This window comes from Mixophyes fleayi, chromosome 7, assembly GCF_038048845.1.
Source record: "Mixophyes fleayi isolate aMixFle1 chromosome 7, aMixFle1.hap1, whole genome shotgun sequence".
NCBI classification, from domain to species: Eukaryota; Metazoa; Chordata; class Amphibia; order Anura; family Limnodynastidae; genus Mixophyes; species Mixophyes fleayi.
In genome coordinates, this window is record NC_134408.1 from 24490208 (window position 1) to 24517970 (window position 27763).

At 50.6% G+C, this 27763-nt stretch overlaps 2 protein-coding genes across 4 annotated transcripts in view; one reads left to right on the forward strand and one right to left on the reverse strand.

The window, feature by feature from the left end:
• Nucleotides 1-7904, reverse strand: part of LOC142097510 (dynein axonemal assembly factor 8-like) — a 78284-nt gene extending 70380 nt beyond the window's left edge. For both annotated transcript variants that reach the window (XM_075179400.1, XM_075179399.1), the window contains exons 1-4: nt 7676-7904; nt 5284-5439; nt 2196-2300; nt 1698-2075 (exon numbers count right to left, since the gene is read on the reverse strand). In XM_075179400.1, the coding sequence (XP_075035501.1) occupies nt 1698-2075; nt 2196-2300; nt 5284-5409 (609 nt within the window). In that variant the 5' untranslated portion in view covers nt 5410-5439; nt 7676-7904. The remainder of the gene's footprint in view (nt 1-1697; nt 2076-2195; nt 2301-5283; nt 5440-7675) is intronic.
• A 537-nt stretch (nt 7905-8441) lies between these two features.
• The window catches only part of ANKS3 (ankyrin repeat and sterile alpha motif domain containing 3), a 33630-nt gene continuing 14308 nt past the window's right edge, over nt 8442-27763 (forward strand). Inside the window, exons 1-5 of one of the 2 annotated variants that reach the window (XM_075179403.1) lie at nt 8442-8562; nt 24282-24461; nt 25203-25401; nt 26157-26278; nt 26816-26897. In XM_075179403.1, the coding sequence (XP_075035504.1) occupies nt 24304-24461; nt 25203-25401; nt 26157-26278; nt 26816-26897 (561 nt within the window). In that variant the 5' untranslated portion in view covers nt 8442-8562; nt 24282-24303. Of the gene's footprint in view, nt 8563-8643; nt 8665-24281; nt 24462-25202; nt 25402-26156; nt 26279-26815; nt 26898-27763 lie in introns of those variants that run through there. The other variant, XM_075179404.1, reaches the window with a different exon arrangement.

Below are 27763 nucleotides of genomic sequence, written 5' to 3' on the forward strand. Positions count from 1 at the left end.
CTTGGAGAGACACAAGGTGACTACAATAGGGAAGCTAAGGGTATGGGCAATTTTAGAGTCAAACAGGTCAAGTAAATGAGAAACAGGCAGAAAAGTACAAAGTTATTAGGCAAAGTCAGGTCAGTAATAAGAACAATGTGCAGGCTACAGTAGCCAGGACAAGCAGAGCTCTCCAACAGGTATTGAGAAAAATAAGAGATAGCGGCAGTAACACACCCTAATAAACGTTTCTACACAAGAGGAGGCCGACAGTGCAAGAAACACCCGGTATATACAAGGATGGATTATTCTGTATGGGAGAATAGTAAACTAACAGAGATCATTGTAAGCTTCAGGGAAAAAGTGTGTTTTGATAGACTTTTTGAAAGATTTAAGATTGAAAGACGATCTGATGTTTTGGGGCAACGACTTTTCTATAGGACAGGAGCAGCAAACGTGAATGGGGCGAGGTTATGAGAGAACATATAACACCTCTGCTTCAAGTCATACCTTGTAGCACTACTATTATCGTATGAAGTGCATGCTCTCTGTGACATGTCATTAAGCAACTGTTGTTGGGTAGGAGAAGTTATTAAGTAACCAGAACATAAACATTAAGGAAAAGACAGGTATGCCCCTGGAACATATTAACTAAAATTGTGTTTTTAAGCAGATGCTAAACTTGTGGTACTATGTGGTGGCAAGTCTGATGCTCACATAACAGTCTGGTTAATAGCGATTGAGTGTTTTAGAACAAATTGTACAATGAAATACTATAAAATACTTCTTGTGTGACACAGATACAGCGTTTCTTATCGACTTCAATATGCTGATCTATAGCAGTGGCGCACGCAGAGGGGGTTTCTGAGTCTCTAGAAACCCCCCCCCCCTGCGCTAACTAAGTGGCCACTGTCCTATACAGCAGCCGCGGCGCTGTCAAAGAAGCGTACGCGGCGGTGCTGTATTGTATACAGCACCGCCGCAGACGCTTCTTAGACAGCGCAGCGGCTGCTGTATAGGACAGCGCTGGCGAAACGGAGCTGCTGCTGCGCAACATAATCCCATCTTAAATGGTTAATGATAAGTACACTTTAAAACAGGTTCCTTTCCATTTTTTTTATCTAGTTATTTTTCATTTTTAAAACAACAATACATACATGTCACATCAAGTATCAAAGTGATGGCGTTTGCAAGGGTAAATTAGCAGGAGAGTATATAGCAAATACAATAGAACAAATCAAAAGCAAACAATGGTTAGTTTAAGCACTAACAGTGAAAGACACTTGAATGGCAAGTGATTTAAAAAGAATGTAAGTTGTGTTTATGGGGAAGAGAGGGAGGGAAGGGGAAAACAAGTGGTTAAGTGAGGGAGGAAGCAGAGTCTGGATTTGGGGTCTATGGTGGGATGAAGGGCGCAATAGTGTTAATGTATTGTCTGATAAAAGGGTACAGTCTATACACTATAAGGATCTTGGTGGAAACTGCTGTAAGTAGTGTTAGAAGTTCTGACAGTCCTAGGATTGAGGCACTGAAGTGATGCGATAGGCACCACGTTTGAGAGAAACCTTTCCATTTCTCCCTTCAAGAATATGAAAAATGTGCTAACAGCATACTTAAAAATAGTAATTTACTTCAAAGCATAATTTAAATAGGCATTTAAACACTCCATAAAAATCCACAAGTGAGACAGAGAAGGACATTGGAGATGATAAACTCACCTTTAGGGACGACGATGGGGACTGAGTTTGCCTCACATGGAGCGGATCCAGTTCCATCTGTCGATTCACTGGACTTTCATTCTGGTCAGCATCTTTTCTATCTTTCAGAACATCATACTGCATGGTAAAATGTTTACTCCCTGATGGATTTAGCCTATGTAAGTGGTCACATTCATCAACCTGACCCTCAGTTTTTATCTGTGATGAATCTTCCTCGGCTGCATCTTCCGCCTTTGCATCAATGTCATGATGGGATGTAGTTGGACTGGTTTCACAAACTTGTATATTTCTGGAAACACCTGGAATCACTTGAGATTTAATACTGTACTTTTCTACTGAACAGTCTCCTGTCTTGGAGATGTTTGGTACAGCCACACCCTAAAAGGGAAAAGATGGAAGATCCCCTTTAGAACAAGAATTCTGCTGATTGCCAGTGCACATTTCAGTCATTACTGCATAGGACTGTACACTACTGAAACAGTGAAAAATGTCTCTCACCTTATTGGTAAATTCCTGTTCTTCACATAACAGTTCCTCGGGTAAATCAAATACAGGACAGTCCTCTCTCTGGAAGATCTTGACATCCTCCAACTCACAGTCAGACTGTGGAAACACCGGGTCTAATTTATTACTGATAAGAAGGCACATTTCGGACCACTATAACTTCTACTGTGTCACTGAGGAGGGGATATATCTAGAATACATCTAGTCTGTGTCAATGAGGAGGGGGTATATCTAGAATACATATATTCTGTGACAATGTGGAGGGGATATATCTAGAATACATCTAGTCTGTGTCAATGAGGAGGGGATACATCTAGAATACATATATTCTGTGACAATGTGGAGGGGATATATCTAGAATACATCTATTGTGTCACTGAAGAGGGGATATATCTAGAATACATCTATTGTGCCACTGAGGAAGGGATATATCTAGAATACATCTATTCTGTGTCACTGATAAGGGGATATATCTAGAATACATCTATTCTGTTTCACGGAGGAGGGGAAATATCTAGAATACATCTATTCTGTGTCACTGAGGAAGGGATATATCTAGAATACATCTAGTCTGTGTCAATGAGGAGGCGATATATCTAGAATACATATATTCTGTGACAATGCAGAGGGGATATATCTAATATACATCTATTGTGTCACTGAAGAGGGGATATATCTAGAATGTATCTATTGTGCAACTGAGGAAGGGATATATCTAGAATACATCTATTCTGTGTCAATGATGAGGGGATATATCTAGAATACAACTATTCTGTGTCACTGAGGAGGGGAAATATCTAGAATACATCTATTGTGTCACTGAATAGAGGATATATCTAGAATACATCTATTGTGTCACTGAGCATGGGATATATCTAGAATACATATATTCTGTGTCAATGCAGAGGAGATATATCTAGAATACATCTATTGTGTCACTGAAGAGGGGATATATCTAGAATACATATATTCTGTGTTAATGAGGAGGGAATATATCTAGAATACATCTATTGTGTCACTGAGGAGGGGATATATCTAGAATACCTCTACTGAACAGCCACAGTGTGTTAGATTTTGTTTATTGCATGAGAAATAAATGTACATTATCTTACAAGATGCTAGACATATACTATGGTCCATGCTCTCAAGACTGTAGTAGGCAGGATGACATATGAATATCTTTATATTGCACAGCCTAGTGTGTCTAGCACCTTAAGGGGTCTATTTATGACCCTTCATTTTTTTGACCTGATACTTTTCATTCCTTATCTCCTTGATAAGGATTAAAAAGTAACGGCTATGTATTAAAAAACTTCTCAGGGACAGCAGTGCCGATAACCTGCTGTCCCTGAGAAGTGACTCACCTGATCATCGCAGTCTTTTCTCACTTTTCAAGGCTGCGATGATCTTCTCTTTTTTTTTTTTTTTTTTTGTTAGTGCGCATGCACCGACTGAATAGTTGGTGCATGCGCAGTAACATCCTGGCCGACAAACTGCAGGATGATTGACAGGGAGGGATCACATGATCCCTCCACACATGCGCTCCAGCTCTGCTCTTCAGAGCAGAGCTGGACAACGCGAAAGTTTTCAGATATGTTAATGTACGCCAGCTTCAGATGGCGCCAGCTTCAGGTGGCGCCAGCTTCAGGTGGCGTACATTAACATGTAAAAAAAGAGAAAATTTTCTCTAGTTAGCCTTTAATACATAGCGGTTCTGAGCACTTCCCATACACTGTTATGGGGAGTGCTCAGAAAAACTATAGGAAATGCAAAGGAGCAGATATCTAAAATATCTGCTGCGATGCTTCAATAGTACATAGTGATTTCACGGTAAACCCCTGAAAACAACATCGGGGGTTTACCACAGGAAAAATGCTTGGTAAATAGACCCCTAAAAAAGAAAACTATACAGGATGAGAAGTACAACAGAAACAACAAACATTAGAATTGAAGTTCCTGCCCTGAAGCACTTACAATTTAAATCAGTGATTGGAGACACAACACATTATAAGGTAAGGAAGGCAACAAGGCTGAATATCAGAATACAAGTTCACAAGTGTACTGGTTAAAGTCAACAGGGTTACAGGTTGCTGAAGTAGCACATGCTAAAGACTGGATGTGAAGTTAGATAGTGAGGGATGTAGATGCAATAGAGTTAGGAGCCGCGAAGGAGAAAGCTTCATAGCTTCAGTTGGGAGTGGTGGAGAATGGTGGAGAAAAGAGGCAGCATTGAATAGAACAAACAAATGTCCAGGGTCTTGTGGAGATATAAGAGATGAAATATAAGCGAAAGCTGAGTGTAATTTGAAGGTGGAGTGAAGACTTTATGAGAAGCATGATGGATAGAAACAAGCAACGGGAGATACTAGAGAGCCAGCCAGAAGGTTTTTGGGGAGACAATCCTACCAGCTTTAGGAGGGTGCTTTGGAGAGGAAGGTTTTGCCAATTATTGAGACAGACCTAGAAATCCTGGTTAGAATTACCGTAATACCGGTAATACTTTTAACGCCGCGTTACTTTTGCGAGTGGCTAATTGAATATGCCCCAATAAATATATCATACATTTATACAGATGTTTATATTGTTCCTTTTACCTCCATGTATATCAGACACCCCCCTCCCTTTAGTTATTTGTGCCTTTTCCTTCTAGCTTGTTTATTTCCATTAAAGGGTCACAAAGCTTAAACTCAAGCTGCCTTACATACTAAAAACTACATTAAGTCAGACGTATATAGTCTGAAGCTCTATGGAACTACGAGTCCCAGCATGTTCTGCCACCCTGGACTGCTACATGAATAACTGAAAGAGAATAGAGCTGACATACTTTTTAACTAACTATTCGGTAGGTGTAGATCTTTTTAAAACTCAAAATGACATTGAGCCAGAGGAAGGAAACTTGAAGCTCCACATCTGTTGTGGATCTAGACTTCCAAGCATAACTCTGTCATCATCTGCTGGACACGTAGTTCCCAGACAGTTCCAGCACAGACAACAGGTACATTTTAAGGGGACACTTGTGCAGCAGGATTAGGCACCTCTGAAAACCCCAAATACATACTGAGAGTGTGTTTTATGTACTCACCAGGGATCCTTCATCGGAATCCAGAGACGGCACTTTCACGCTGGAGAGGACTGACTCCCAGTTATAAACTTCACACCACTTTGGCTGGGAAGCAGAAGCCTCTTGTTTGATTTGCTTGGAATCCATTTTGCAAGCATGCAGGAGTGGTTTAAAGGCCTGAGGGAAAGGACAACCCACACATAATTCAGGCTCACTTTAAATGTCAAAGGCCATGTATTACTGGGGTGAATAATATACATGTTATAACTCATACTTGCCCACTTTTCTGGAATGTCCAGGAGACCCCCGAATCCCGGGAAGGCAGGGAATTCTCCAGCAACTGCCCACTTCCTACTGAAACTGGCAGAGTTTGGACCCTCGGGGAATAACATCATTTTGGCCTGCCCCCTGAGGTAAAATTACTTGTTTGCGTCATTGGGGCAGGGCCAACAATGACGTGATTAGCAGAGCCCCGCCCCCTCCATCCACACACGCCCACCTACCTTTCGGGATCTCCCAGAGGGTAACATTAAAAAGTTGGCAAATATGGTATAACTGGAGTGTTTTTACTTAACGGTCGTGGCATGGTGCTAAACTTCCAACATAAGCCCCGCTCTCAATCTGTACTAAACGTGCCGGGGTCTGCCCAATCACGCCCACTTTCTGATTAAGCTCCACCCACTTCATGTCAATTCATAGCAATTTCAAGGTCTGTGAAATGGGACGGTCACTTTCAAATCCCGCCCACTTGAACGGGGGTCTCAATTACGCAATTCACATCGAAGCACTTCATTTTGGCCCGCCCCTGCGGCGTGATAACAAGATCACTGCATTCCATCGTTAGGGTGGGTCTAAAATAACATGATTTGCGGCACCACGTCCCCAACCCCCCCCTCTCTGAAATTGTCGCTTGACCTCCCCTCCTGGAGGTATAAAATGTGAGCAAATATGATCATACGGGACCTTCATAATGCAGGCAGGTATGCCCCCTTGCAGGAGTACGGTCTGCTCTCTCCGGACTCCAGGAAGTCTCCCGCTAATTCGGGAGTCTCCTGAAGATCCTGGGAGCAGATAACTATGATTCAGAGTTGATACTGCGCTAAGCATTGCGAGTAAATGCATCTTACATTAGTCATGGTGTATCATGCTTCTGGCCTTCTATCCATCACTGGGGCTTATTATGTGTCAGTGTTGGGGGGTATGCCAAATCTGATTTTGCACCATGCAGTGGACAGTTTGGACATCTTAAATAACCTCTAGGGGTATATTTACTAAACTGCGGGTTTGAATAAGTGGAGATGTTGCCTACAGTAACCAATCGTATTCTAGCTGTCATTTTGTAGAATGTACTAAATAAATTATAACTAGAATCTAATTGGTTGCTATAGGCAACAGCTCCACTTTTTCAAACCTGCAGTTTAGTAAATATACCCCCTAGTGTCTTACATTAACCCTAAGCATCCACCCAAACTTTTCTTCTAAAATGTCCTTTTTTTCGGATAATTAACACATAAATTAACACATAAATGCCTATTTCTGAACATAACAATCCTTACTGTCCCTCCTTGCGTTGATCACATCACTGTGGGTAAATTTAACTCACCAGCTCCCACATTTATTTACATAACTTCTAACATCATGAAAAGACCATCCACTCTGAATATTTTTGTGACCTTTTGTTTGTTTTGTTTAGTTTATCACTTTGTAAAATAAACTGTATTTAATGATCATTTTTCGTGCCAGATTTCTACACACCACTCTGTACATAGATAAAAACAAAAAAACAAACCCCATCTAATGCTATATTTGACACTATTTAGTCATTTAAACTGATAGAGTATGTAAACAAACTACCCTGAGATGTCTAACAATAAGTGTCAGCCTTCAGTTTCAATAATTGCCATTAAATTAGGATAGCATTACTAAACCACACATATAAATGTCACGTATGTGAATTTACTGAGCATGGAGGTTCTAACAGTTGCCAGTAATAAAAAAAAAACAGAATTAGTGACATTAACAGCAAAAAGTCAATGAAAACATGGAGGAAATCTCAATGTTTCTGGCCTATGGGCCAGAAACATTGAGATTCCAACATGCATCTAAACTCTCAGGGTTAGACCACTGAAATACCAAGACTGATTTACATTGATTTAAAATTGAACAATAATTAAAAACCAGCAATATAAATGCAGTGAGCATCCTTATTGCTCTAATCTCATGTTTTATATTCCCTATGACAGAGCAAAGCAACCTGTTGCTGTGGAACTACAAGTCCCAGTAGAACAGTTGGAGTGGTACAGGTTGCAGCCTGGTCTATATAGGAATGCCATGTATAGAAATGCAGTGGTTGCATGTCAGGTCACGTGGCTAGAGAATGTTGTCACATGACCCAGTACTCATGTCAGCGTACCTGTTTCCATGGAAACCATGTCTACCTCCGACAGCTCGTTCTAACGATGGCTGCAAAAATCAGATCTCTGTTCAACGGAGACGTGCGGTCCCGGGAGTTTCTCTCCGTTCTCCTTGTCGCTGTGATACGAGAGACTACCGTGACCAACCAGCTAACACCTACCGCTTGCCTTCAGTCCCAGCTGTCCAGTATCTGCTCCGCCCACTGGTCGCAAAGCCACGCCCACATGTTCAGGAGACACTGCTGTAAACAGGTGCAATCGGATACCACGCCCACTTTTATTTAAAACAACCGAGCGAGGTGGAGCAACATGTCGGAAAAACACGCCCACATTATCTTCTAAGCATTTTTTGGGACAATAAGCAACGCCCATGTACTAGCCACGCCCATAACGTTCTTTCGCGTCTCTCTCCTTCTTTAATCTCCCAGGCAACAAACGCAAGGTCCGCTTCTTAAGGTCCTGACAGATAGAGTGACATATGAAAATAATACTACATTATATATAGCGGCCTATCCACCGACTGAGGGTAAAAAACGACTAATAATATAGTAAAATAAATTTCTGTAATAAAATTTTCCTGTTACAGAAAAATATGTATATTTTGTTCCTCTTTATCGTTACATCAACTATACAGCAGGCAGGACATTGTTTGCTTCATTTCTAATAGTTGGTTTTCTAGGAACTAGACGAGCTGATTGGCTTCTACTACTGTCAGTCAACAATCAGGTGGTTTATGTGGCAAAGCACTTTGGGATATGTAGTCGGCAGAAAATAACAAGTTAGTAACTGCCGATGACAAGAGAACTACAAAATCCAGAGTCCTCTGAGAGAGGGAATTTCAGCAGAGAGGCTAAAATCTCTGTACTGCTAGGAGGAGGTTGTGGAGGTAAGGGTAGTTTATATCCAGGGCTCTTTGTCTGTTGTCCAGATGATGGGAAATATCTGCACTGATGCCTGTGTACTAGCAGACGGTTGTGTGTAAACTAAGGTGGGAGATGAGAGATGGCTGAGTGTGTCTAAGTAAGGGGGTGGGGGAGATGGCTGTGTGTGTGTGTAAGGTGGGGGGGGAGGAGATGGCTGTGTGTGTGTGTGTGTAAGGTGGGGGGGGGGGATGATGGCTGTGTGTGTAAGGTGGGGGGGGGGGAGAGATGGCTATGTGTGTGTAAGGTGGGGGGGGGGATGATGGCTGTGTGTGTAAGGTGGGGGGGGGGGAGAGATGGCTATGTGTGTGTGTGTAAGGTGGGGGGGGGAGGAGATGGCTGTGTGTGTAAGGTGGGGGGGGGGGGAGAGATGGCTGTGTGTGTGTAAGGTGGGGGGGGGAGAGATGGCTGTGTGTGTGTAAGGTGGGGGGGGGGAGAGATGGCTGTGTGTGTGTAAGGTGGGGGGGGGAGAGATGGCTGTGTGTGTGTAAGGTGGGGGGGGGGGAGAGATGGCTGTGTGTGTGTAAGGTGGGGGGGGGGGAGAGATGGCTGTGTGTGTGTGTAAGGTGGGGGGGAGAGATGGCTGTGTGTGTGTGTAAGGTGGGGGGGAGAGATGGCTGTGTGTGTGTAAGGTGGGGGGGAGAGATGGCTGTGTGTGTGTAAGGTGGGGGGGAGAGATGGCTGTGTGTGTGTAAGGTGGGGGGGGGGAGAGATGGCTGTGTGTGTGTAAGGTGGGGGGGGGGAGAGATGGCTGTGTGTGTGTAAGGGGGGGGGGGAGAGATGGCTGTGTGTGTGTAAGGTGGGGGGGGAGAGATGGCTGTGTGTGTGTAAGGTGGGGGGGGAGAGATGGCTGTGTGTGTGTAAGGTGGGGGGGGAGAGATGGCTGTGTGTGTGTAAGGTGGGGGGGGGGAGAGATGGCTATGTGTGTGTGTGTAAGGTGGGGGGGGGAGGAGATGGCTGTGTGTGTAAGGTGGGGGGGGGGGGAGAGATGGCTGTGTGTGTGTAAGGTGGGGGGGGGAGAGATGGCTGTGTGTGTGTAAGGTGGGGGGGGGGAGAGATGGCTGTGTGTGTGTAAGGTGGGGGGGGGAGAGATGGCTGTGTGTGTGTAAGGTGGGGGGGGGGGAGAGATGGCTGTGTGTGTGTAAGGTGGGGGGGGGGGGAGAGATGGCTGTGTGTGTGTGTAAGGTGGGGGGGAGAGATGGCTGTGTGTGTGTGTAAGGTGGGGGGGAGAGATGGCTGTGTGTGTGTAAGGTGGGGGGGAGAGATGGCTGTGTGTGTGTAAGGTGGGGGGGAGAGATGGCTGTGTGTGTGTAAGGTGGGGGGGGGGAGAGATGGCTGTGTGTGTGTAAGGTGGGGGGGGGGGAGAGATGGCTGTGTGTGTGTAAGGGGGGGGGGAGAGATGGCTGTGTGTGTGTAAGGTGGGGGGGGAGAGATGGCTGTGTGTGTGTAAGGTGGGGGGGGGAGAGATGGCTGTGTGTGTGTAAGGTGGGGGGGGAGAGATGGCTGTGTGTGTGTAAGGTGGGGGGGGGGAGAGATGGCTGTGTGTGTGTGTAAGGTGGGGGGGGGAGAGATGGCTGTGTGTGTGTAAGGTGGGGGGGGGGAGAGATGGCTGTGTGTGTGTAAGGTGGGGGGGGAGAGATGGCTGTGTGTGTGTAAGGTGGGGGGGGGGGGAGAGATGGCTGTGTGTGTGTAAGGTGGGGGGGGGGAGAGATGGCTGTGTGTGTGTAAGGTGGGGGGGGGAGAGATGGCTGTGTGTGTAAGGTGGGGGGGGAGATGGCTGTGTGTGTGTAAGGTGGGGGGGGAGAGAGATGGCTGTGTGTGTGTAAGGTGGGGGGGAGGAGATGGCTGTGTGTGTGTGTAAGGTGGGGGGGAGGAGATGGCTGTGTGTGTGTGTAAGGTGGGGGGGAGGAGATGGCTGTGTGTGTGTGTAAGGTGGGGGGGAGGAGATGGCTGTGTGTGTGTGTAAGGTGGGGGGGAGGAGATGGCTGTGTGTGTGTGTAAGGTGGGGGGGAGGAGATGGCTGTGTGTGTGTGTAAGGTGGGGGGGAGGAGATGGCTGTGTGTGTGTGTAAGGTGGGGGGGAGGAGATGGCTGTGTGTGTGTGTAAGGTGGGGGGGAGGAGATGGCTGTGTGTGTGTGTAAGGTGGGGGGGAGGAGATGGCTGTGTGTGTGTGTAAGGTGGGGGGGAGGAGATGGCTGTGTGTGTGTGTAAGGTGGGGGGGAGGAGATGGCTGTGTGTGTGTGTAAGGTGGGGGGGAGGAGATGGCTGTGTGTGTGTGTAAGGTGGGGGGGAGGAGATGGCTGTGTGTGTGTGTAAGGTGGGGGGGGAGGAGATGGCTGTGTGTGTGTGTAAGGTGGGGGGGAGGAGATGGCTGTGTGTGTGTGTGTAAGGTGGGGGGGAGGAGATGGCTGTGTGTGTGTGTAAGGTGGGGGGGAGGAGATGGCTGTGTATGTGTAAGGTGGGGGGGGAGGAGATGGCTGTGTATGTGTAAGGTGGGGGGGGAGGAGATGGCTGTGTGTGTGTAAGGTGGGGGGGGGAGGAGATGGCTGTGTGTGTGTAAGGTTGGGGGGGGAGGAGATGGCTGTGTGTGTGTAAGGTTGGGGGGGGAGGAGATGGCTGTGTGTGTGTAAGGTTGGGGGGGGAGGAGATGGCTGTGTGTGTAAGGTGGGGGGGGGGAGGAGATGGCTGTGTGTGTGTAAGGTTGGGGGGGGAGGAGATGGCTGTGTGTGTGTAAGGTTGGGGGGGGAGGAGATGGCTGTGTGTGTAAGGTGGGGGGGGGGAGGAGATGGCTGTGTGTGTGTAAGGAGGGGGGGAGAGAGATGGCTGTGTGTGTGTAAGGTGGGGGGGGGAGAGAGATGGCTGTGTGTGTGTAAGGAGGGGGGGGGAGAGAGATGGCTGTGTGTGTGTAAGGAGGGGGAGGGAGAGAGATGGCTGTGTGTGTGTAAGGAGGGGGAGGGAGAGAGATGGCTGTGTGTGTGTAAGGAGGGGGGGGGAGAGAGATGGCTGTGTGTGTGTAAGGAGGGGGGGGGAGAGAGATGGCTGTGTGTGTGTAAGGAGGGGGGGAGAGAGATGGCTGTGTGTGTGTAAGGAGGGGGGGAGAGAGATGGCTGTGTGTGTGTAAGGAGGGGGGGGAGAGAGATGGCTGTGTGTGTGTGTAAGGAGGGGGGGAGAGAGATGGCTGTGTGTGTGTAAGGAGGGAAGGAGGGGGGGGAGAGAGATGGCTGTGTGTGTGTGTAAGGAGGGGGGGGGAGAGAGATGGCTGTGTGTGTGTAAGGAGGGAAGGAGGGGGGGAGAGAGATGGCTGTGTGTGTGTAAGGAGGGAAGGAGGGGGGGGAGAGAGATGGCTGTGTGTGTGTGTAAGGAGGGGGGGGGAGAGAGATGGCTGTGTGTAAGGAGGGGGGGGGGAGAGAGATGGCTGTGTGTGTGTAAGGAGGGGGGGGGGAGATGGCTGTGTGTGTGTAAGGAGGGGGGGGGGGAGAGAGATGGCTGTGTGTGTGTAAGGAGGGGGGGGGGAGAGAGATGGCTGTGTGTGTGTAAGGAGGGGGGGGGAGAGATGGCTGTGTGTGTGTGTAAGGTGGGGGGGAGGAGATGGCTGTGTGTGTGTGTGTAAGGTGGGGGGGAGGAGATGGCTGTGTGTGTGTGTAAGGTGGGGGGGGAGAGAGATGGCTGTGTGTGTGTAAGGTGGGGGGGGGAGGAGATGGCTGTGTGTGTAAGATGGGGGGGAGGAGATGGCTGTGTGTGTGTGTAAGGTGGGGGGGGGAGATGGCTGTGTGTGTGTAAGGAGGGAAGGAGGGGGGGAGAGAGATGGCTGTGTGTGTGTAAGGAGGGAAGGAGGGGGGGGGAGAGAGATGGCTGTGTGTGTGTAAGGAGGGGGGGGGAGAGAGATGGCTGTGTGTAAGGAGGGGGGGGGGGAGAGATGGCTGTGTGTGTGTAAGGAGGGGGGGGGGAGAGATGGCTGTGTGTGTGTAAGGAGGGGGGGGGAGAGAGATGGCTGTGTGTGTGTGTGTGTAAGGTGGGGGGGAGGAGATGGCTGTGTGTGTGTGTGTAAGGTGGGGGGGGAGGAGATGGCTGTGTGTGTAAGGTGGGGGGGGAGGAGATGGCTGTGTGTGTAAGGTGGGGGGGGAGGAGATGGCTGTGTGTGTAAGATGGGGGGGAGGAGATGGTGTGTAAGGTGGGGGGGGGAGATGGCTGTGTGTGTGTGTAAGGAGGGGGGGGGGAGATGGCTGGGTGTGTAAGATGGGGGGGAGGAGATGGCTGTGTGTGTGTAAGGTGGGGGGGGAGGAGAGATGGCTGTGCGTGTGTAAGGTGGGGGGGGGAGGAGAGATGGCTGTGCGTGTGTAAGGTGGGGGGGGGAGGAGAGATGGCTGTGCGTGTGTAAGGTGGGGGGGAGGAGATGGCTGTGCGTGTGTAAGGTGGGGGAGGGAGGAGATGGCTGTGCGTGTGTAAGGTGGGGGGGGGAGAGAGATGGCTGTGTGTGTGTAAGGTGGGGGGGGGAGAGATGGCTGTGCGTGTGTAAGGTGGGGGGGGGAGAGATGGCTGTGTGTGTGTAAGGTGGGGGGGGGAGAGAGATGGCTGTGTGTGTGTAAGGTGGGGGGGGGGAGAGAGATGGCTGTGTGTGTGTAAGGTGGGGGGGGAGAGATGGCTGTGTGTGTGCGTAAGGTGGGGGGGGAGAGATGGCTGTGTGTGTGCGTAAGGTGGGGGGGGAGAGATGGCTGTGTGTGTGTGTGTGTAAGGTGGGGGGGAGGAGATGGCTGTGTGTGTGTGTGTAAGGTGGGGGGGGAGGAGAGATGGCTGTGTGTAAGGTGGGGGGGGAGGAGAGATGGCTGTGCGTGTGTAAGGTGGGGGGGAGGAGATGGCTGTGCGTGTGTAAGGTGGGAGAGGGAGGAGATGGCTGTGCGTGTGTAAGGTGGGGGGGGAGAGAGATGGCTGTGTGTGTGTACGGTGGGGGGGGGAGAGATGGCTGTGTGTGTGTAAGGTGGGGGGGGGGAGAGATGGCTGTGTGTGTGTAAGGTGGGGGGGGGGAGAGAGATGGCTGTGTGTGTGTAAGGTGGGGGGGGAGAGATGGCTGTGTGTGTGTAAGGTGGGGGGGAGAGATGGCTGTGTGTAAGGTGGGGGGGGGAGGAGATGGCTGTGTGTGTAAGGTGGGGGGGGAGGAGATGGCTGTGTGTGTGTAAGGTGGGGGGGGGGGAGATGGCTGTGTGTGTGTAAGGTGGGGGGGGGAGAGAGATGGCTGTGTGTGTGTAAGGTGGGGGGGGAGAGATGGCTGTGTGTGTGTAAGGTGGGGGGGGGAGAGAGATGGCTGTGTGTGTGTAAGGTGGGGGGGGGAGAGATGGCTGTGTGTGTGTAAGGTGGGGGGGGAGAGATGGCTGTGTGTGTGTAAGGTGGGGGGGGGGGAGAGAGATGGCTGTGTGTGTGTAAGGTGGGGGGGGAGAGATGGCTGTGTGTGTGTGTAAGGTGGGGGGGGAGAGATGGCTGTGTGTAAGGTGGGGGGGAGGAGATGGCTGTGTGTGTAAGGTGGGGGGGAGGAGATGGCTGTGTGTGTAAGGTGGGGGGGGAGGAGATGGCTGTGTGTGTAAGGTGGGGGGGGAGGAGATGGCTGTGTGTGTAAGGTGGGGGGGGAGGAGATGGCTGTGTGTGTAAGGTGGGGGGGGAGGAGATGGCTGTGTGTGTAAGGTGGGGGGGGAGGAGATGGCTGTGTGTGTAAGGTGGGGGGGGAGGAGATGGCTGTGTGTGTAAGGTGGGGGGGGAGGAGATGGCTGTGTGTGTAAGGTGGGGGGGGGAGGAGATGGCTGTGTGTGTAAGATGGGGGGGGAGGAGATGGCTGTGTGTGTGTGTAAGGTGGGGGGGGGGGAGATGGCTGTGTGTGTGTAAGGTGGGGGGGGGAGAGATGGCTGTGTGTGTGTGTGTGTAAGGTGGGGGGGGAGAGATGGCTGTGTGTAAGGTGGGGGGGGAGAGATGGCTGTGTGTGTGTGTAAGGTGGGGGGGGAGAGATGGCTGTGTGTAAGGTGGGGGGGGAGGAGATGGCTGTGTGTGTAAGGTGGGGGGGGGAGGAGATGGCTGTGTGTGTAAGGTGGGGGGGGGAGGAGATGGCTGTGTGTGTAAGATGGGGGGGGAGGAGATGGCTGTGTGTGTGTGTAAGGTGGGGGGGGGGGGAGATGGCTGTGTGTGTGTAAGGTGGGGGGGGAGAGATGGCTGTGTGTGTGTGTGTAAGGTGGGGGGGGAGAGATGGCTGTGTGTAAGGTGGGGGGGGAGAGATGGCTGTGTGTGTGTGTAAGGTGGGGGGGGAGAGATGGCTGTGTGTAAGGTGGGGGGGGAGGAGATGGCTGTGTGTGTAAGGTGGGGGGGGGAGGAGATGGCTGTGTGTGTGTAAGGTGGGGGGGGGAGAGATGGCTGTGTGTGTGTAAGGTGGGGGGGGGGGGAGAGATGGCTGTGTGTGTGTAAGGTGGGGGGGGGGGAGAGATGGCTGTGTGTGTGTGTGTAAGGTGGGGGGGGAGAGATGGCTGTGTGTAAGGTGGGGGGGGAGAGATGGCTGTGTGTGTGTAAGGTGGGGGGGGAGAGATGGCTGTGTGTAAGGTGGGGGGGGAGGAGATGGCTGTGTGTGTAAGGTGGGGGGGGAGGAGATGGCTGTGTGTGTGTAAGGTGGGGGGGGAGAGATGGCTGTGTGTGTGTAAGGTGGGGGGGGGGGAGAGAGATGGCTGTGTGTGTGTAAGGTGGGGGGGGGGAGAGAGATGGCTGTGTGTGTGTAAGGTGGGGGGGGGAGAGAGATGTGTGTGTGTAAGGTGGGGGGGGAGAGATGGCTGTGTGTGTGTAAGGTGGGGGGGGGGAGAGATGGCTGTGTGTGTGTAAGGTGGGGGGGGGAGAGAGATGGCTGTGTGTGTGTAAGGTGGGGGGGGAGAGATGGCTGTGTGTGTGTGTAAGGTGGGGGGGGGAGAGATGGCTGTGTGTAAGGTGGGGGGGGAGGAGATGGCTGTGTGTGTAAGGTGGGGGGGAGGAGATGGCTGTGTGTGTAAGGTGGGGGGGAGGAGATGGCTGTGTGTGTAAGGTGGGGGGGGAGGAGATGGCTGTGTGTGTAAGGTGGGGGGGGAGGAGATGGCTGTGTGTGTAAGGTGGGGGGGGAGGAGATGGCTGTGTGTGTAAGATGGGGGGGGGAGGAGATGGCTGTGTGTGTAAGATGGGGGGGGGGAGGAGATGGCTGTGTGTGTAAGATGGGGGGGGAGGAGATGGCTGTGTGTGTGTGTAAGGTGGGGGGGGGGAGATGGCTGTGTGTGTGTGTAAGGTGGGGGGGGGAGATGGCTGTGTGTGTGTAAGGTGGGGGGGAGGAGATGGCTGTGCGTGTGTAAGGTGGGGGGGAGGAGATGGCTGTGTGTGTGTGTAAGGTGGGGGGGAGGAGATGGCTGTGTGTGTGTGTAAGGTGGGGGGGGGAGGAGATGGCTGTGCGTGTGTAAGGTGGGGGGGAGGAGATGGCTGTGTGTGTGTAAGGTGGGGGGGAGGAGATGGCTGTGTGTGTGTGTAAGGTGGGGGGGGGAGGAGATGGCTGTGTGTGTGTAAGGTGGGGGGGGAGGAGATGGCTGTGTGTGTGTAAGGTGGGGGGGGAGGAGATGGCTGTGTGTGTGTAAGGTGGGGGGGGGAGGAGATGGCTGTGTGTGTGTAAGGTGGGGGGGAGAGATGGCTGTGTGTGTGTAAGGTGGGGGGGGAGGAGATGGCTGTGTGTGTGTAAGGTGGGGGGGGAGGAGATGGCTGTGTGTGTGTAAGGTGGGGTGGGGGAGGAGATGGCTGTGTGTGTGTAAGGTGGGGGGGGAGGAGATGGCTGTGTGTGTGTAAGGTGGGGGGGGGGGAGGAGATGGCTGTGTGTGTGTAAGGTGGGGGGGGGAGGAGATGGCTGTGTGTGTGTAAGGTGGGGGGGGAGGAGATGGCTGTGTGTGTGTAAGGTGGGGGGGGGGAGGAGATGGCTGTGTGTGTGTAAGGTGGGGGGGAGAGATGGCTGTGTGTGTGTGTAAGGTGGGGGGGGAGAGATGGCTGTGTGTGTGTGTAAGGTGGGGGGGGAGAGATGGCTGTGTGTGTGCGTAAGGTGGGGGGGGAGAGATGGCTGTGTGTGTGTGTGTAAGAGATGGCTGTGTGTGTGTGTGTGTAAGGTGGGGGGGAGGAGATGGCTGTGTGTGTAAGGTGGGGGGGGAGGAGATGGCTGTGTGTGTAAGGTGGGGGGGAGGAGATGGCTGTGTGTGTAAGGTGGGGGGGGAGGAGATGGCTGTGTGTGTGTGTGTAAGGTGGGGGGGGGAGAGATGGCTGTGTGTAAGGTGGGGGGGGGAGGAGATGGCTGTGTGTGTAAGGTGGGGAGGGAGGAGATGGCTGTGTGTGTAAGATGGGGGGGGAGGAGATGGCTGTGTGTGTGTGTAAGGTGGGGGGGAGGAGATGGCTGTGTGTGTGTGTAAGGTGGGGGGGGGAGATGGCTGGGTGTGTGTGTAAGGTGGGGGGAGGAGATGGCTGTGTGTGTAAGGTGGGGGGGAGGAGATGGCTGTGTGTGTAAGATGGGGGGGAGGAGATGGCTGTGTGTGTGTAAGGAGGGGGGAGGGAGAGAGATGGCTGTGTGTGTGTAAGGAGGGGGAGGGAGAGAGATGGCTGTGTGTGTGTAAGGAGGGGGGGGGAGAGAGATGGCTGTGTGTGTGTAAGGAGGGGGGGGGGGGAGAGAGATGGCTGTGTGTGTGTAAGGAGGGGGGGGAGAGAGATGGCTGTGTGTGTGTAAGGAGGGGGGGAGAGAGATGGCTGTGTGTGTGTAAGGAGGGGGGGGAGAGAGATGGCTGTGTGTGTGTAAGGAGGGGGGGAGAGAGATGGCTGTGTGTGTGTAAGGAGGGAAGGAGGGGGGGGAGAGAGATGGCTGTGTGTGTGTGTAAGGAGGGGGGGGGGAGAGAGATGGCTGTGTGTGTGTAAGGAGGGAAGGAGGGGGGGAGAGAGATGGCTGTGTGTGTGTAAGGAGGGAAGGAGGGGGGGGGAGAGAGATGGCTGTGTGTGTGTGTAAGGAGGGGGGGGAGGAGAGAGATGGCTGTGTGTAAGGAGGGGGGGGGAGAGAGATGGCTGTGTGTGTGTAAGGAGGGGGGGGGGAGATGGCTGTGTGTGTGTAAGGAGGGGGGGGGAGAGAGATGGCTGTGTGTGTGTAAGGAGGGGGGGGGAGAGATGGCTGTGTGTGTGTAAGGAGGGGGGGGGGGAGAGAGATGGCTGTGTGTGTGTGTAAGGTGGGGGGGAGGAGATGGCTGTGTGTGTGTGTGTAAGGTGGGGGGGAGGAGATGGCTGTGTGTGTGTGTAAGGTGGGGGGGGAGGAGATGGCTGTGTGTGTAAGGTGGGGGGGGAGGAGATGGCTGTGTGTGTAAGATGGGGGGGGAGGAGATGGCTGTGTGTGTAAGGTGGGGGGGGGGAGATGGCTGTGTGTGTGTAAGGAGGGAAGGAGGGGGGGAGAGAGATGGCTGTGTGTGTGTAAGGAGGGAAGGAGGGGGGGGAGAGAGATGGCTGTGTGTGGTGTAAGGAGGGGGGGGGGAGAGAGATGGCTGTGTGTAAGGAGGGGGGGGAGAGAGATGGCTGTGTGTGTGTAAGGAGGGGGGGGGGAGAGATGGCTGTGTGTGTGTAAGGAGGGGGGGGGAGAGAGATGGCTGTGTGTGTGTGTAGGTGGGGGGGAGGAGATGGCTGTGTGTGGTGTAGTGGGGGGAGGTGTGTGTGTGTGTGTGTAAGGTGGGGGGGAGGAGATGGCTGTGTGTGTGTAAGGTGGGGGGGGAGGAGATGGCTGTGTGTGTAAGGTGGGGGGGGAGGAGATGGCTGTGTGTGTAAGGTGGGGGGGGGAGGAGATGGCTGTGTGTGTAAGGTGGGGGGGGGAGGAGATGGCTGGGTTTGGGGGGGGGATGCTGTGTGTGTGTAAGGTGGGGGGGGGAGATGGCTGTGTGTGTGTGTAAGGAGGGGGGGGGGAGATGGCTGGGTGTGTAAGATGGGGGGGAGGAGATGGCTGTGTGTGTGTAAGGTGGGGGGGGAGGAGAGATGGCTGTGCGTGTGTAAGGTGGGGGGGGAGGAGAGATGGCTGTGCGTGTGTAAGGTGGGGGGGGGGAGGAGAGATGGCTGTGCGTGTGTAAGGTGGGGGGGAGGAGAGATGGCTGTGCGTGTGTAAGGTGGGGGGGGAGGAGATGGCTGTGCGTGTGTAAGGTGGGGGAGGGAGGAGATGGCTGTGCGTGTGTAAGGTGGGGGGGGGAGAGAGATGGCTGTGTGTGTGTAAGGTGGGGGGGGGGAGAGATGGCTGTGCGTGTGTAAGGTGGGGGGGGGAGAGATGGCTGTGTGTGTGTAAGGTGGGGGGGGGGAGAGAGATGTGTGTGTGTGTAAGGTGGGGGGGGAGAGATGGCTGTGTGTGTGTAAGGTGGGGGGGGGGAGAGATGGCTGTGTGTGTGTGTAAGGTGGGGGGGGGGAGAGAGATGGCTGTGTGTGTGTAAGGTGGGGGGGGAGAGATGGCTGTGTGTGTGTGTAAGGTGGGGGGGGAGAGATGGCTGTGTGTAAGGTGGGGGGGGGAGGAGATGGCTGTGTGTGTGTAAGGTGGGGGGGGGAGGAGATGGCTGTGTGTGTGTAAGGTGGGGGGGGGAGGAGATGGCTGTGTGTGTGTAAGGTGGGGGGGGAGGAGATGGCTGTGTGTGTGTAAGGTGGGGGGGGGGGAGGAGATGGCTGTGTGTGTGTAAGGTGGGGGGGGGGGAGGAGATGGCTGTGTGTGTGTAAGGTGGGGGGGGGGAGGAGATGGCTGTGTGTGTGTAAGGTGGGGGGGGGGGAGGAGATGGCTGTGTGTGTGTAAGGTGGGGGGGGGGAGGAGATGGCTGTGTGTAAGGTGGGGGGGGGGAGGAGATGGCTGTGTGTGTGTAAGGTGGGGGGGGGAGGAGATGGCTGTGTGTGTGTAAGGTGGGGGGGGGAGAGATGGCTGTGTGTGTGTGTAAGGTGGGGGGGGAGAGATGGCTGTGTGTGTGTGTAAGGTGGGGGGGGAGAGATGGCTGTGTGTGTGCGTAAGGTGGGGGGGGGAGAGGATGGCTGTGTGTGTGTGTGTGTGTGTGTAAGGTGGGGGGGAGGAGATGGCTGTGTGTGTGTGTGTGTAAGGTGGGGGGGAGGAGATGGCTGTGTGTGTAAGGTGGGGGGGGAGGAGATGGCTGTGTGTGTAAGATGGGGGGGAGGAGATGGCTGTGTGTGTGTGTAAGGTGGGGGGGAGGAGATGGCTGTGTGTGTGTGTAAGGTGGGGGGGGGGAGGAGATGGCTGTGTGTGTGTAAGGTGGGGGGGGGAGGAGATGGCTGTGTGTGTGTAAGGTGGGGGGGGAGAGATGGCTGTGTGTGTGTGTAAGGTGGGGGGGGAGAGATGGCTGTGTGTGTGTGTAAGGTGGGGGGGGAGAGATGGCTGTGTGTGTGCGTAAGGTGGGGGGGGGAGAGATGGCTGTGTGTGTGTGTGTGTGTAAGGTGGGGGGGAGGAGATGGCTGTGTGTGTGTAAGGTGGGGGGGAGGAGATGGCTGTGTGTGTAAGGTGGGGGGGGGAGGAGATGGCTGTGTGTGTAAGATGGGGGGAGGAGATGGCTGTGTGTGTGTGTAAGGTGGGGGGGAGGAGATGGCTGTGTGTGTGTGTAAGGTGGGGGGGGGGAGATGGCTGGGTGTGTGTGTAAGGTGGGGGGGAGGAGATGGCTGTGTGTGTAAGATGGGGGGGAGGAGATGGCTGTGTGTGTGTAAGGTGGGGGGGAGGAGATGGCTGTGTGTGTGTGTAAGGTGGGGGGGGAGGAGATGGCTGTGTGTGTGTGTAAGGTGGGGGGGGGAGGAGATGGCTGTGCGTGTGTAAGGTGGGGGGGGGAGGAGATGGCTGTGCGTGTGTAAGGTGGGGGGGAGGAGATGGCTGTGTGTGTGTGTAAGGTGGGGGGGAGGAGATGGCTGTGTGTGTGTGTAAGGTGGGGGGGGGAGGGAGATGGCTGTGTGTGTGTAAGGTGGGGGGGGGAGGAGATGGCTGTGTGTGTGTAAGGTGGGGGGGGGAGGAGATGGCTGTGTGTGTGTAAGGTGGGGGGGGGAGGAGATGGCTGTGTGTGTGTAAGGTGGGGGGGGAGGAGATGGCTGTGTGTGTGTAAGGTGGGGGGGGAGGAGATGGCTGTGTGTGTGTAAGGTGGGGGGGGGGGAGGAGATGGCTGTGTGTGTGTAAGGTGGGGGGGGGAGGAGATGGCTGTGTGTGTGTAAGGTGGGGGGGGGGAGGAGATGGCTGTGTGTGTGTAAGGTGGGGGGGGGGGAGGAGATGGCTGTGTGTGTGTAAGGTGGGGGGGGAGGAGATGGCTGTGTGTGTGTAAGGTGGGGGGGGAGGAGATGGCTGTGTGTGTGTAAGGTGGGGGGGGAGGAGATGGCTGTGTGTGTGTAAGGTGGGGGGGGAGGAGATGGCTGTGTGTGTGTAAGGTGGGGGGGAGGAGATGGCTGTGTGCGTGTGTAAGGTGGGGGGGAGGAGATGGCTGTGTGTGTGTGTAAGGTGGGGGGGGAGGAGATGGCTGTGCGTGTGTAAGGTGGGGGGGAGGAGAGATGGCTGTGTGTGTGTAAGGTGGGGGGCAGGAGAGATGGCTGTGCGTGTGTAAGGTGGGGGGGGAGGAGATGGCTGTGCGTGTGTAAGGTGGGGGGGGAGGAGAGATGGCTGTGCGTGTGTAAGGTGGGGGGGGAGGAGAGATGGCTGTGCGTGTGTAAGGTTGGGGGGGGGGGGGGGGGGAGATGCTCCATCATGCTCCAAATAATCAGACCAGATACAAACTTGTGATGAACAGGTCATCAGGTAAGAATAGTTTTCACTAAAGTCCAGGAGAACAATAGCTGTGCCAAGTTCAAGGTTGGCCTTCATAGAAACTTTCATTGTGTCTTAGCAATGAATGAATGAGGGACAAGTTGTTGTTTTTTTTCTATTTTATCTATCAAAGTTTCTTAATCAAATGTTGCAGTGGATCTCGCCATCTCTGCTCTCAGTAGATACCTAGTGACTGTAAGAAATGTCATCTTTAGGGTCACAGCCTTCAAATTTCTCAAGCAAAATGCTTTTTAATTTTTTGCTTGATGGACACTGAGAGCAGTGTCATAGCATGCAGTCTATTATCTTTTGAACAGATTAAATATGTAATTAGGTAGGTCTCTTATATGGCACAGGCATAGAGCAGAAGACCTTTATATCCTGATGAATTGTACAAACATATACAGAATGTGTTCCTGTTATGGCAACTTTAGCAGAAGAGGTCTTCACTTAAAGCAGCCGCATTTCCCATATAGACTGGTTATGCTCACAGGTACTCGGATGCCCCCAGGACTTACACTCAGTGTAATACAAGTTTATGTTCACACGGCAGCGCACAGGTACAGGAGGGACAGGTACACGGAGTAGGGACAGGCCAGAGATCTGCAGAGTGGACCGAGCACAGGTGGAGACCTTAGGTGCTAGCTGGGTCAGGGTCACAGGCAAAGATTCAGAGTCCAGGAACAGACAGAGGTCATACACGGGAAAGCAATCTAAGGTTAACACCAACACAGTAAAGAAGCAGGCAGAAATCCTGAAACAGAAGGCTATAACCGGCAGTGAGGCTCAGTCCTCACTGCCTTAAATAGTACTGAGAGCTAATCAGGACAAAGCCCTGAAAGTGCTCCCAGAGCTTGCTTTATTAGTTACTGGCACTGCAGGCCAATGAAAAGAGCAGAATGTCCAGCTGCGTATTAATCTAATCAACCATATTCGGCTGAACCTAAACAGCCCGGCACTCGCACGCCCGGCTTTTTGACAGCTGGTCGGGCGTGGCAGCATGGAGCCTGAAGCGTCCCAGTTGTTGCTTAGGCAACCGGGACGAGGGCCCCGGAAGTGACGCCCCGGACGTCACGGAGACGGCCGGGACGCCTCCAACAGAGAACAGAGTCGCGGTGGTGCCCGCGGCTGCTGACAGTTCCAGAGGACACTGCCAACACTCACCATTTTGGACGCAGCATACAGAATTTCGAGAAGCTTATTTTAATGCTAGGGTATTCTAATTTTGAATGCAGCATATAATTCTTTTAAATTAGAAAGTAACAACCTCTTTTGCATATACACATTCTCTTCATGTCATAAGTTTAGCTTTAATTAATTTTACAAGTTCATCCCTATCACTTGCTTTTTGTAGCAAATCTTCAGGCAGGTTTTGGCAGTCCTTCTCCGGAGAATATTCTTTGTCTGTGATTCTACTGACCTTATTTCTCATAGTGGAGAACGCAGATTTAAGTTTTCTCTTAGCATATGAAGATTTGCTATGGGATTTCAAAGGTGACTCCCCTAATTCTGTCAGTGATGTATTGATTTGCTCCAGAGTTTCATCTTTTGAAAGTGATGTTTCTAAATCGGACATACTGTGGTCACTGTTACTGGTTTAATCCACCTCTTCAATGTCATGATCCACGTTTCCAAATTTTGAGTGTTTCTGTATCTTTTCTTGGCGTGCATCACATATCTTCTGACCAGGGATTGACTTTACAAGATCAGGGATTTTTTTTACTTTTTCAGAGAAGTCACTGTTGACAGTCCTAAGTGCTTTTTGTTATTTTTTTTTTCTCCCCAGTATTTGTGCTGCCACTAATCATGTCTCTTTCAGCACCTCCAACCATTTTAAAAAGTTGTCTCCTGTGACATACACTATCCATTTATCACTTTCATAGGTATAAATAAACACCTCTTATTTGGAGTTTAGCATTCTTTATAACTTTTTTTTTTTTTTGTATTTGTTTATAGTGCATAAGTCACTATGTAGTTCGTAAAACAGGGCCCACATGTGATCATATTGGCCTCGGAGAACCAAGCCCGTTGTCTATGTGCCATGCTCTCCTTGTCTGCTTTATCCAGACCACACAGCAGTAGAGCTAATTAGTTTTTGGTACACATAACTGTACTATAAATAGTTACACTTTTTATTTAACCACTAATTACCCAATGGAGCTTCATGTAACAACACTGTTTTCTTTTTGATTGTAAGCTCCTGTGGAACCCCTCACGTTCTTGTTGTCTTGTAGGTCCCCTGTCTTGTCACCATAAACTAAATCTACCTTCCTAATTGTATACAGTGGATTATGCTCTTACTATTTAAATAAAGCGGAGTAATTTACTGTGAAATGACCTCAAAACTTGGCTGTTGGAGAGACAAATATTAGTATTTTTTTGTAAAGTTGATGGACTGGCATCAGCGGAACGCAATGTGTAATGCTAGAAAATCACCACTAGGTGGAAGACATGGTATTGGATAATTTTTTTATTTTTTTTATTATTATTTTTTTTGCATTAAACCTGTTTACTTCCGGTTGTTTAATTATATTTCTAAATATTTTCTGTGATGCTGTTGTTAGTTTTGCTTCCTGCGGAGTTAGGCGGTAGTAACAGAGTTTCCAGCTTTAACAAAAAACTGTGGTAAGCTCTCTAATGAAATATGTAAGACCGATACTCCTTTCTCCACACCCATTGGACCACTCTGCCATTCCCTACACTGGTTCCCCATATCTTCCAGAACCCAATTCAAAGCTCTCTCCCTCACACCCTCTTGGATCTACCTCTGACCTGCACCTCCTCTGAGGACAACTCTCACTTCCACCTATTAAACTTCTCCCTTTGCGCTAATATTATCTTAATCCTTTCTATTAATCTGATTGGTAACCAGTAAATTCCTTCTCGTAGGGTATTGTCGGCTTCCTTCGACATGGCAGAACTCAGTGATGAGGCCAGTGAGACAGAAATGCTTGGCCGCAGTTTATCCATGTGGTACGGTGAATCGTTGGATGGACAAGAGTTGCCCTTGGACCTTCACACTGCTTCCTCTATTGGACAGTATGAGGTGGTTCAGCGCTGTGTGCACAGGTGAGAATACTCATTGTACATTATAATGACTTTTCGTTTTTCGATTTACAAAACGGGGCATAGTTTCACTGAAAGTGCAATTAACTCCAAACATCACCCTGCGTTCTATAGAGAGCTAGCAATAATCACATATCTGTATGCAAAAGTCTTGGGAGGATATTGAAGGTCCAGTTTTCATCGTATTCTATAGATGCTTTTTTTCTATACCTATCAAACGTCCTGTCATTAAGCACATTGTTATCAGGAATGTTTGACCTATTGCAATGTCCTACAAAGGACAAAAGGTTTCAGTGAGTTGATGACAGATCCATTCAAGAACACATATATATCCTGGGAATGTGTAAACCTGCTAATGTTACAATTTTTTATTTTAACATTGATAACTTGTGTTTTAGATTTTGACCCATTTTATATTTATTTGAATGTTTTAGCAAACGAAAAGCTACAAATGGAACTGTTCCTAAATAAACATTTTTCATGTGTATTGTTCCTTTACTTTCTATAAATATGTGAGTTTTATAATCCAGTTGAGGAGTTTATATTTGACTATTTTGCTCTCTCTCCCTGGATTCATTAAGAGTGTTCCAGGAAATAATGTTTTTTTTGGGAATGAACCCTCCATTGTTTGGGAGGTAGTTATCCTGCTGATGTCCAGTAGAATGTTTTATAGCCAATTACTTATGAAGAAGCACAGGCTTCATAGCAATCACCCCAGCCTAAGTCACATTTGTCGTTCTGCAGGAGGGATATAGACCTAAACCAGCCAAACCTGGGTGGATGGACTCCGCTGATGTACGCATGTTACATTGGACATGATGCTGTGGTTAGCCTCCTACTAGAGGCCGGGGTGGATGTGAATTGCAGGACACGCAGTGGACAAACGCCGCTTATGCTGGCAGCCAGCTGTGGGAATGAAAGCGTGGCATATTTCTTGATACAGGTATTACGTCCAGCTGAGGTCCATATAAGATAATGGACTCTTCAATCTCACTAACTGTAGGCAAGTGTGTTGGAGACTAGCTTTACCTTATTGGGCATTTGATACAGCCAGGCGTAATTTGATTCACCCCACTGCGCCCTTCATGGCAGCCAAGTGTCAACTTCACTCCTGATAACAGCCCAGCACCACTAGAATAGTCTTATTTGCCCCTGATAACAGCATCTCTAGAGCCGTTCCCGCTTTCCCCACTGGTAGCAGCCTGGCGTTGCTAGAGCCATTCCCGCTTGCCCACTGGTAGCAGCCAAGCTACTGTACCCCAATTTTTACGAACTTCTGTACGCATACTGTGAATAGTTCAGAAACTTGGAAAAAGTATAAAAATAAATGAATACCAGATGACCCTAAATTTTGGACCTATAAAAAGGTTTTACATTCCATTCTTTGTCGCCATTATATTCAGTTTGTAGATAAAGAATCTTCTGATCATAATTGCCATTCTCCAATGGAGCAGGCGTCCTGCTTGTTAAATGCAACGCCCAGGATTGGTTTAATTCCTCCTGCAGCCGTTGCATGTTATGAACTAATCACAAAGTTGCGCACTAACAACTGAGGCACTTTAACGAGACATCAGCTGACCCCCTGGAGTTATATTCTGGTGGTGTCACATGCTTACATGGATTAGTATGATGACCTTATCCATCCTCCCCATACTAGACATAAACCAAGTAAAGTTCATTTTTATGTCTTCAATACAGCACGGCGCTGAGAAGGAGGCGAGAGATGCCCACGGCTGGACTGCCCTGTTTCACTGCACCAGTGCTGGGCACCAGCGGATGTTGCGATTCCTACTTGAGCACGGGGCCAATGCGGACGTAAAGTAAGTGAGCAATGCCTAATTAGGCGTTCATATGTGTCCTTGTTTTGTAACCCCAGAAAAGGTGATTCCCAATACTATATGTGGCGTAGCTGATGATCAGGTGACCCCAAAATCAGGTTCTTGGATTCCACTTGGGCTCACGACACCATAGGTGACGCACCCCCTGGAACAGCAATTCTCTGCTGGTTTGTCTTTTAGAATTTGTTGCTCACCCTTCTGTGACATATGACCATGTCCTACACCCCGTGAAGGCAGCAGTTGTGGACTGGGCCGGTATAGATGAGAATGCAGCCTATATGCTCTGTAGCAACCAGTGACCTCACTGAGGCACTATTCACAAGTGGTACATTGGCTCAGCCCACAAAATGGTTTTCTCCATAGTGTGTAGGCAGCAGGAAGACTTTTATAATACATCACCAAAAACATAGTGGTTTATTACAGAGTAAAGACACACAACTTACGGATGGTGGAGCGAAGTGAGCGGTTACTGGTGATAATACAGATCTTTAACTAGAAAACTTTATTTAATCCTTACAGGGAGCCGGTGTACGGGTTCACTCCAATCATGGAAGCAGCGGCGTCTGGCCATGAGATCATTGTGCAACATTTACTGAACCATGTGAGTTTCCTGAAGGATCACTCAAGTCCTCATCTGGGGCGCTGCTTAAAAGGAGCCATTATAAAATAATAACATTAAGAAAACTTTGCCCAGTAATGCTTCATTTACAAATGGTTTCAGCAAAGCATTTAGCAGCTTCCACTTGGAATATATTGGCTGAGGGGGCAAATGGTTGAGCATGCAGGCTAGTCCATTTGTTTTACCTAGATTTCTTAGGAAAGTTTAATTGTAAACATGCCTTATTTCTCTTGCACATATAGAGGGCGCTGTGGGAGTAAGGCGCTAAAAGGCTTGTCTAGCCTGGTCCCCTTTATGCCCCCTCTGGCTGGAAATATCAGTTCTTTTATTTAGTGCCTACGGAGTAGGGCATGTCTTTAGTTTTGTTTTTCATCTTTATTTAAAGTAGCTTTTTTTGGCCTCATACTTGTGGCATTCACAGTGTGAACACCGTGACCAGTACTCGGGGAGAGAATTTATAATTCTGTTTTCATTTAAAGGGGAAGTCCACCCACTTTCAGGTAATTGTATTTCCCTGCCAAATTTATTTTTGCTGCCCTTGGATATCACAGATAAGCTAATATCTGTGCCTTGGATATGATTGTTTCTATGCAGAAGATCTGTTGTCCTACCAAAGAGCAATTAAATAGATCTACTTGGACAATAGAATTCTCTGAATGTGGCCTCTATTTAAAGGGTTTTCTTTTAAAGGGAAAATATAGAACAGTGCCTCTCTCATAGCCAAATATTGATGAAGTGCGGAAGATTATTTTTTTTTTTTTTATGCTAACTAGGAAATGCAGTTAAAACATATATAGTAAGGGTTACCTATGAACATTGCTGAAATCTGCTGCTGTAAAACTATAGTA